This window comes from Fistularia commersonii, chromosome 19 (genome assembly GCF_037954325.1).
Source record: "Fistularia commersonii isolate RoL2024-O1a breed Wild chromosome 19, RoL_Fcom_v1.0, whole genome shotgun sequence".
In the NCBI taxonomy this organism is placed as follows: Eukaryota; Metazoa; Chordata; class Actinopteri; order Syngnathiformes; family Fistulariidae; genus Fistularia; species Fistularia commersonii.
This window is the reverse complement of record NC_141302.1, coordinates 6,924,264-6,934,929: the sequence shown is the minus strand read 5'-3', so window position 1 is coordinate 6,934,929 and position 10,666 is coordinate 6,924,264. Positions and strand designations below refer to the sequence as shown.

The window sequence follows — 10,666 nt, the reverse complement described above, 5'->3', positions numbered from 1 at the left end:
CTAAAGTATGCCTCATTATTCTGGCGACAGTGTCATTTTATCAGCATGTATCTGACATGCCATTTGTCTTCTCTAGGTTGGTGTTGTACCACAAAGTCCAAAACGTCAAGCATAGATTGATGTTCTTTTGGGAAAAATCCCCCGTGACCTTTCATTCCGATTCGACTGAAAGGACCAAGGACGCATCTCCAGAAACACAGGGGATTGAAAAGGAGGTTTATTTGGCCTCATTAGAAATTACAACGGATCCAGAAAGCGTTACATCCATATCTGGTACTGTACAGGTGTTTATGACTCATTCGAGTGCAGCTTGAGAAGCCGGTCATCGCTTGATGTCACTTGTGAAAATTTGTCTCCAAAATGTGCTCCTGAAGCCTTTTCTGCAGTTAACTATCTCACTGATAACCCATCCTCTCATACAGATTTTATGTTGCAACAGGCAGTAGTTCTGCTTAACATTTTGTTTTATATGTTCGCTTGTTCTTGAACAGTGGATGCGATGGTGCCCTGGCTGAAAATAAAAATTGCTTGTTTGCGGCATGACATATCCAGGCCTTATCTGGGTTAATAAACAAAATGCATCTGTCGTTAACAGTTATTTACACTCCCCTCCATGCCCGACATTGTCAGAATGGGTGCTGTCAAAGGTCTCTGGGGAGATTGGCTTTGCTCCGGGCAGAGAAGCTTTGATCACACTGGTTGTTTGACTACAGGTAGAACTGCACACTGTCACATTCAGTAACTGGAATGGGCATTTCCCTGCACACACAATTTTGTACATTACATAATTGTACCAAGTAAGGGGTGCATTCATCCTGTTGCCTCTTACAGCTCTCACTTTGAGCAAGAACAACACCAGACGTGTTCATTGTTCCAGTAGCAGTTTACTTGCAGCTCAATCTTCATCTCACCTGCCACCTCATTGCATGTTTACAACCTCATTATAATCTGACAAAGTCATGCTGCAACACAAACCAATTGTCAGTGTCACATTCTAATTCTCTCAGAGTGCTGTTGCAATATTAAGCTTGTGCTTCCCTCTGCTGGAGCGGATGTGTTAAGAATTCTTTTGGGGTAAATTCAATTCCGTCAAGATGTATTTTTTATTTTATTTATCTGTTTTTAAAGAAAAATAAATGGACTGGACATATTTTCCCCCAGGCCACACTGTCAGCCAGGAAGTGATTTGTCCGTCCTGATTCAGCTTGTATGTGAAAAATGCAGCTAAACAACATTCACGGGGGCTGGTCGGTCCCCCGAGCTCGAGGCATCATACAAATCCAAACTGATATTTGCGTTAACTGTGGAGAAAACCAAAGGGTTATTGCTGTCGAGGCTCGGGTTTTTCTAAACTTGTTTTTAAAATTGTCATTATAACATTTAGATTCTCCACCCACACAGGCTTACAGGGAACAACCACACAAGACAAGAGCTGAAGAATGGCTTAATAAATGTGAATAAACATACACTGCCAGTTACATGACCGAAAGATTATTCATATTCCACATATTAAAAGAAATCCATCATTCACTGAATAATCAACTGGAATATTTTATCTTAAATCTGCAGAGAATGCAACAGAATACCTTGCATTGCATTACAAAAGGTTATTGTTCGTGCGAGTTCCATTACAAAGAAGACCAGATAATTAAAAAAAGGAAATAGGCTCCCAGTAAAGATGCTTAGTATAGACGGGTGACAAAAGAAAGTGAAAGCGCCGTTGGTTTCTGAACTGCATGGCTGAGCAGCTTTCTGTAAGTGTTCAGCGACACTGTGTCACCACTGACCTTGAAATCCATAAAATATGTTTCCTATAATTTCAGTAGTATGTCCTAGTCTAACCCCTTCTGCCTTTCAGCTGCTGAAATCATTGTTTTGACTCATTAACGTTTTTCCCCTTTTTATTTTAGACCTTGAATCTTGCGATGACATGTCAGCAAGCTTATTAGCTTGAAAAATATAAAAAGAATATGCTGCTTAAAGGGCCATGCCACCTTTTGCAATTTATAGTCGATGGAGGAATCACGGTATATCACAAGCTTTTCATTTGAAGCAGGAAGATTTTTGGTCCAGTGACATTTAAGTGATTTTCATTTCAAAGATTAATCAAACTTGCAGAGGAAGCAAAGCCATAGGTGATACTGCTACTATCTCGAAGGACAGTTGGTTTGGGGTTGGCTCCAGTGGCATCCTCAGTTGTCCAGGACCGACTTGTAAGGGCGTCTGTAAAAGCATCTACTTGCACTGTGCCTGGAATGAATGAATAACAAGGTTTGCCACTGTTATGGTTAGCTGATGCTTATTACTCTCTGCATCATTTAAATAAGGGCTCATTCTTTTTTTTCCCAAATATGACTTTTAGCTTCCTGCCGTGATTATAATTTTTGATAGAAAACAAGAGGCGATGCTGCATGGACGGATGGATTTGTTAAACAGTCCAACACAACCCACTTCAAGCCTCATCAATCGCTTCTTGAAGGTCATTTTGAAAGAATTCTCGAGAAATTGCTTGAAACTTTTTCAGCAATTCAACGATTTCTCAGCTCATTCACATTAAAATAATTATCTTAGCAATTTTCCAGTTTCATGATGCAAATTATTACATCTTTTGAATGATGATAATAGAGCAGTCTGAACTCGCTGCACCCCCAGGTAAGAAAACAAAAGTGGTGAACTACTTTTACAAGAGGAAAGATTTTCTAGGACGTTTTCATTTTTCTCTCTTACTTTCCATCAGTGGAACAGGTTTTCGATTCAGCTCAGGTAAGAGCAGGTAGCTTTTACTCTAAGCTATTTTAATATCCCCCAAGCTCAGCTCCAAATCAAACGTCTTGTCATCTAGTTCGGTAAGCCAGCTGATCCACACTTCCTGGAATGCACTGTTCCTTTAAAACCCAAAATGGGATATAAAGTCACTCACTGAGAATTCTCATCTCGCAGGTCGTTTGCTTTGAGGGCGGATTTTGAAAAGCCCATCCCTTGAGGAATCCTGTCGGGGTATCTCACAGCAATCACATTGCCCATCCATGCAAAGCCCTGATCAAAAGACACATGAGTACAGTCCAGGAGACGTTTTTAGTAGGCGGAAGGAAAAAAAGACTCTTCCCAGTACAGCTCAACCTGACCTAAGTATTGAGAGGTAAAATATAAAATGCCTCATTTGGAACAAAGTACCTAAATATATTAATTGATCAAAGGGCTATTTGTTTTGTACCGTTTTGCTGGAATACATGGGGTTTGAAATGTGCAATAGATTGTTCCCTGACTTGCAAAATAAATCTGATTTGTTTAATATAGATTGTTTGGCCCATGCTGCTATTGGTCTGACTGAAAATGCAACAAACTGATGCTAAAAATTTGTTCGAACATCAGGTGTTCACAACAACTCTCTATAAGCGTATAACATTGTGCAATGTGAGGTGGCAGTTGGGGGTATAAAGCTCTTTAGGCTGACTAAAGTATAAAGACCTTAAAATGAAAAGCTTCTATCTCAAATGGAGGAGAAATGACAAACAGAGAACTTCAGATTAAAACAGGCATAGAAATATAAGCAAACTCAGCCACAAAATTTGAATTTCCAAGACCTAGATGTAGAGCGGCATTCATTATGAAAGCACTTTGAGCCCAAATTTACTCACATTAAAGCGTTTGATTGCTTCATCGCAGAACTCTTGTTTTGTAAAGTTGACAAAAGCACATCGTTTGAAGGCCAGAACCTTCACATTGTAGACTTCCCCGGCCCTGCAGGAGAAAATCATACATTGCAAAGTACTTCAGGAGGTAATCTGAAGCGATGGTTGTTTTGAACAGAATGCCAAAAACAAGACAAAACCAAGCAGAATGGCTGAAATTAAATTCAAATGTCTTCTTACTCGTTGAACAAGTTATGTATCATGGCCCTCGTCACTTGGCTGACCAGGTTTCCCACCCACACAGGAAACAGTTCCCTGTTGGGAGAGAATATTGGAATTTCGAATGAATTGTTTTCGTGCTTGAGTGAAAAATGTGATGAGATCTGTGACAATAATAAAACCGAGAATGTGATTATCATTTTGAGGGGAAACGATTCTGTTCATCAGCACACTGTGCATGAAAGCATTCAAAGATTTCCTGCTCTCTGGGAAAATACTGTTTAATTACACTCAGTCAGTGAGGAAAGCAATAACAATGAGTAAACTGTGGAGGGCTCTCATTAAGCCTGTCCAATATAAGGAACAAATGATTGGCCCATTAAAGTTCACCCATACTTCCCAATAATGGCCTATGGATGATAGTAGCTGATGTGTAATGATTTGATTATAGATCATTAACACTGGCCTGGTGAGACTGTTGTTCATGAGCCCAAACTCATGTTATAATCAGTTTGTTATGTCCTCCACGCTCCATATTCATTATCACAAAGATAAGGGCTAGTCAGCACTGGACAACAACATTAGATATCGTGACACCACTATGTCATGTGAACTGATTATGGAATAACTTTCTCAAGGTCATTAGGTTCACCATGTTATCCCTGAACTTTGGGACTACATATAATAATGAGAAGAGGACCTGTGATGCCACTGGGGGGGAAAAAAAAAAAAGAAAAACAATCAGGGGTGATTAAGACTAGCAGTGGTGGAGGATCGGTGATGTTACAGAGGACAGAGATACTGCTGAGGAGATGTCTCTGCTGAGGGTTTGGATATGATATTGGATAGCAATTTCAACCAGGGGGTGCAAGGTAGGGTTAAGTACATGCAGAGGATGATGTGTTACATGTGGGCGGAGGTCCAGACATCTGTGTCAAATGGTCATGGAAAGAGCCGATGTAACCTGAATGGTCTGAACCGATCATTAAATACGGGTGCTGCTATTTTCTATTTTATACTCACGGCTGTGATTTGCTATCCTGATTGTAAGTCTCGGTCGCTGCATTGGGGAGGGGCATTGGCTGGTCCTTGACACAGGACAGATTCGGGGCTGGCCCTGATTGATTACTCTTCACTGGTATTTTCGTTGTATCCTGGGTCAGAGAACCAAGGCTGGCTGGAAAGTCAGGGGAGGTTTGGGTGCCATTCGGGCCTGGGGCCAATGGAGAAATACCTATTTGATAAACACAAATGTGTGAACAGCCCTTTACAGAAATCTCAATACACAGTTTGACTTATAGAAGCATTAATTATAGAGCTAAAACGTGTCAAAGACAAGATAAAATATGAGTAGAGATTTGCTTCTGGATAAAATCACGATTGTGGTCTCAAAAAGACATTTGATGAAATAGCGCTATAGTCAATGAAATAAGTTTCATGAGTTCAAAAAGTTTCATTTATTTTAATACTTTCAAGACCTTCCCTTATTAGGCTTTCTTTTATGCTGCTGATATGCTGTTGAGAACCAATGCACGCCAAACTTTCCAGCTTATTTTTGAACAATATTTTGGGTTTTTAAATTGTTCTGACAAATATTTTTACACCCTACTGATGTGAAAATCAAACTAAATGCTACTCACCTGGCTGTTGGTTTAATTTGGACAGCACCTCCAGTGCCTTCTTTGTTGTCCCATGAATTATTAAAGCATTAGTGCTCTGCTCTTGAGTAAAGCCCTTCTCCTAAAAGTTAAAAAACACCTTTAATAACACAACTATCAGTGCGCTTAATTATTTTCAGCAGCTGCTTGATCCTCTTCTGTAACTTTAAATGTTGTGATGCAATCGAAAAACTTGAAAAAGACAATGCTGCACATTGATTTGTGAGATGCCACATCCAATTTCTCAAATTTAGACAAAGAGGTTATACAGCACAACTTCGTCCAACTATAGTAAAAATATGGAGACGAACCATGAGCTGTGTGATTTGCACTTGCATCAGTTCTCGGGCAGCTTCTGCACATGAACTATCCAACTTGAGAATGTCCCGAAAGGCCTGGGCAGCTTCATCATACCTCTGGAGAGAAGCATCAACAGTAAATGAGATTTCCATGAGGCCACATCAAAACGAAAAGCATCAACCAGAGGCCAGTTCTTTTTATTCACAGTGAGAGTGATATGTTTAAATACCACAAAACCAAGAAACGAAATTGGTGGTGAACTCAGAACTGTTAAACAAAACTGCAATTCTTGTCAAGGCCTATAATTGTACTTTTTTATTAAATCCAGACTGATACTTGAGCAAGAACTGCTTCTTAAAGGTCTTTTACTCACTGAAACACCCACCAGTGCTATATAACAACACCAACATTTATTGGAATCACACTCATTATCTTTGTAACACAATTTTAACTCATTATTGTACATTTGTGTTTTGCACCTGCAGTGTGACTTTCATGCCTTCACAGATATTGTGGTATTTTTCAAATGTGAAAATATGGTTAATATGTGCTATTGATTGTCCTTGGTATGATCCATTCCTACATCTTCAGTATAGCAAGTGTCTCCAATGAACAAAGCATGGCTCATCCTCTAGATCTACGCTTAGGAAATTCCCTAAATCAAAAATTTATGTCTAATGTTTTTCAGCAGGACAATTGACATATCTATTTGTATATATATCTCTCTATATAGAGAGAGAGAGATATATATATATATGGCTTAGGCATTATCATGATGAAAGGATGAAAGGTAGTATTATTTTATGGGGTCTGTAAGTGTTCATATTGTTGTGGGAAAGGACTGAAACACCAAGATTCACATTTGTGCAGAAGACCATCCATAAATGTCAGGTATATTTGCGAGAAAGACTCTAATAAGGCAAAGTTTGGGAATGAGTCTTTTATTCTTCAATAGTGCGACACAGATTTAATACGTATATTCTGGGCCCCGAGATACAAGGCTTTTGGATAACAAGTACACTGCTTAAAAAACCCATAGTTTATCCAACAATAATGCTGTCCACCTGTTTTCAAGGTTATACAATGATAAGACTACAGTCTGCCCTGTCCCATCACATCATGACTGGAATGCCCAATGAAAACAGTTCATTGACAATGTGGAGACAGCTTCAGAAAGGATGCTCTGCAGGGACAGCCTTGGTTGACACTTATCTTACAGCATATGTGGGCAAATTCAGTAATTTTTCTCACAGCAGGCGTAAGAGACAATGTGGAAACCTCCTGTCTTTTAGTAACCCTGTCCATAATTCATATTGGCGGTGATTTAGCTACTGAAATACAAAAAGTGGACAATTATGGTGGTAAAATTTCACACAACTTACCTTTAGACCTGCAAGAGCTCTGCCCTTCCTGAAAAGGGCTCTAACTCCATTTGGAAATATGCTGAGAGATAACTTTGCATCAGCTAGTGCTTTTCCATATTCCTGCATCTTTTCAAAACAGAAGGCACGATTTCCAAACAACCTGCAACAAAAAAAACTTCCAATGCTATATTTCCCATAAAAATGCACATGGCACAAAGCATGATCAGAAAATGTATCAATACATTGAAGTGAAGGATATTCTTACTTATACTCCGTAGGGTTGTACTTAATTGCGTCTGTGAAATACTTCACAGCCATATTAAAATCTCCCACACTGGCGAACTGATTTCCAATGACTGCCAGAAAAAGGAGGAGCTTAAATTGATTATTATTTTACTGGGAATTGACAATGAAGTCATCAACAAATCGGAATAAACACAGTTAGCTTTTAAAATAATCTCACGTGCAAGATCTGCGCTTTTCTTTATGTTATCATCAAATATATGGCTGGAGGCTGCAGACTCCTGTGCCAATGCCTGTGAAACAAGAAAGTAATAAAAGCTCACTGAGAGCAAAAAAGCAAAATGTGTCTATTTCAAAGAGGTAAAAATTTGTTGGTGAGTCTGACCTTCTCTGCTACCTCCTCATTTGATTTTTCAGCAACTGCTTTTTCAGGGGGATCATGTTTTTTGACACGCATCTTCTCTGTCCTCACAGATTTGGACTTCGGCCCCAATTTACGCTGAGCTATAAGAGCAGCTCTATTTACAAAAGAACTTGTCAAATCCAGCTCCTTTCAAAAGAAAAAGTTAAGAGGAGGCATGGGTGATTTTGCTAAATTTAGAAAACATAGATTAAAGATGAAAAAGTTTCTGTGTGCATTTGAAACGGTATAGATATTTCTTTTGCCGTACAAGGAAACATGCTGAAAACTGAAGACAACCAATACAGTGTAGTACCTGACTACACAGAATCACACACTGGTGTGACGCTGCCCCTGCAGGACAGTTTGGCAGCTTCAGTCCTTGATGAGGACTGCCAGACCAAAAAGTGAATTTTCTGCCCGTCTGCTACAGCACACTTTGCCGTAATTGCGATCATTATTTCCACCTGATGTGACATCTTTACAGCAAAAATTCATCAACATTCTATCACCAAATGACCTAATCCAGCTTTTTCTTAGTAATGATTGGTTAGCCTCAGACAAAATATTCATAAGCCAAGAATTTACTTAAGTTTTCAAATTAATTTTGAAACAACAGTATCTATTTACAGAACAAAAAAATCAAAGTAAAATAATATCTGGAAAACAAAATCCACAATATAGTATCAGTGAAGTGATGTTCAACCTATATGAAGAGACAATAGCCCTTGTAAGGAATAATAAACCAAATGTGTTCATACTCATTACCTCTGAGTTACATGGGTCCTCTGTGTTGTCTTCTTTATCACTGGATTCATTTTCACTATTAATACTACTGTTTGTATGTGTGGATGAAGCCGTATCCTCTCTAGATTCATCATTAAGTGCTATATTCTCCTCTGGTTTAAATTGCTGCAAGGTGTCTGAAGACTGTCAAAAAGAAAACAAATGTTGGGCCCACATACAAGGTTATAGTCTTAATCCATCAACTTTTTAGAAATGCTTTGGGGATAATATTACCTCTGGTGTTTTCACAGGGTTCCTTTTCTCCTTCTCAGATTTCTCAAGATATTTTCTTTCCTTCTGCTTCTGTCGGGTAACAACACATATGGCAATTTACAGACACCATCTGAAGCCTATTTGGACAAATCACTCATGAATAACAGTCTTTACCTTTCTCTTAAGACGCTTTTTCTCTGCTTTCTCTCTCGCTTTTATTGACTCATCGAAAAATCTGTCTTTTCCTTCAGTATACTGAAAAAAACATAGCGGAACACAATCTGTTGTTTATCTGTATTTCTGATTGTGGTTTCGTCTTTCAATGAAGAGATGGCACAGACTGGGAGTTCAATACAGGCGTATCGTTACAACTTAGGATTCAGAATGCGATGGAATGAACACCAAGTGCTTCTAACAACACCAATATATAGTATCCTGGGGGGGGGTGATCACATCACCTTATTTGGAACTGACAATATCTGTTTTACTGTTACCCAACAAGATTCCTCTTCATATCTAGTGTGGGGGGTTGATAGGAATGCGGTATCTCCTCCAGAGGTACCATAAATTCCCATTATTTGTCATTATGCTGCTTAAGAATGTTCCTCTGGTTATATGATGGTTATTCTATAATCCAGGAAACTCATGGCTATATCTGTGTTGAATTATTTATCAAGTGACTTGCCAAGGCAGGAAAAAACAAAGAGGACTCACACTATCTTCTGTCTTATGAGGGTACTGGAGGGCTGAGGGGTAGAAACACCGTAGAGAGTTGAGTGATCTTGTACGGTGCACACTTAATGCTTTATTGCTCTTATCAAGGAACCTGGGGTATGCAAATGTTTCTGAAGAAGCAACGGACCATGTTTCTAAAGCATCATCATAGTGGTTATATTCAATACCTGAAAGAAAGATCATTTCCTCATTGGACACAGTATTTTGACCAATACACATTTGACACACACACACGCACATATATATGCATAATAACTTACCAAGAAGCCCAAGTCTTACCATCTTCTGAAAACTGGGAGAACTCTCATATTCATCCAAGACATTTTCCTGGAAAGGAGAAAACTGAGAGTGAGACATCAAAAGCAATCTTGGCAAATTTAGCTTTCAAACTTATCAGCACCTGTACACACAAGTGACAAGTTGACAAAGGAACTATTTTCTCAGTTTGAATTCCATTTACGCAGAGGAAAATTTCTGACGGGTACACTTTCAAAGACATCAACTTTAATTCTGTGATGGTCGTCTGAGTCACTCATTGAGAAGTGACACGATTCCGTGTATGATTTGAAGCGAATTGAGACGGATGAATCTGACTGAATACTCAGCCTCCATCACTTGCTTCTAGGCAGGATGTGTATCATGTGGTGGGTAGAGGGACATGTCGCCACCGTCGGTATATCCTTAGATGTATGGTTACATACTGTTCGCCATTCCGAAATGAGATTTCCTCTCCCCATTACCTCAACTTGGACACGTGTAACACCATGACGACACGAATGTATCTCTTAAGAGTTGTACTTACTGACCGACGGTGCTCTTGGGAGCCTGGGAAATAAATACAAATAGAGCGGTGTAAAATGATCACCGAATTTAATCACGAACATTACAATTCCCTAAAGGCGCATGCTAGCTTACTGGTCAACAAGTCGCAGAGGAAAATAAATATTGTCTTACCGGGCTCATGTTCGAATGCGTCCATGACTGGTTATACACGTCAGACCTCACCTTTGAGTAAAATAATAAAGTTAATTACATGTTCGTAAGTAAGGCTGGCAGCCTTTAAAGCCTACTGGCACTGTACAGATGGAGCACTTTCATGAAGCTTCTTGATAAGAA

The 10,666-nt window shown here is 39.2% G+C and overlaps 1 protein-coding gene across 1 annotated transcript; it reads right to left on the bottom strand.

Moving 5' to 3' along the window:
- Nucleotides 1-202: 202 nt before the first annotated feature.
- LOC147223609 (uncharacterized) lies at nucleotides 203-10,666 on the bottom strand. Its single transcript, XM_086166447.1, has 18 exons — nucleotides 10,505-10,666; nucleotides 10,353-10,375; nucleotides 9,811-9,877; nucleotides 9,530-9,717; nucleotides 8,990-9,070; nucleotides 8,837-8,905; nucleotides 8,585-8,746; nucleotides 7,802-7,966; nucleotides 7,637-7,709; nucleotides 7,439-7,529; nucleotides 7,192-7,333; nucleotides 5,821-5,925; nucleotides 5,492-5,591; nucleotides 4,875-5,085; nucleotides 3,873-3,947; nucleotides 3,639-3,741; nucleotides 2,921-3,036; nucleotides 203-2,250 (listed from the first exon to the last, which is right to left on the bottom strand). Exons 1-18 carry the CDS (start codon nucleotides 10,527-10,529, stop codon nucleotides 2,193-2,195), a joined length of 1,854 nt encoding a protein of 617 aa, XP_086022573.1. The 5' UTR covers nucleotides 10,530-10,666; the 3' UTR covers nucleotides 203-2,192.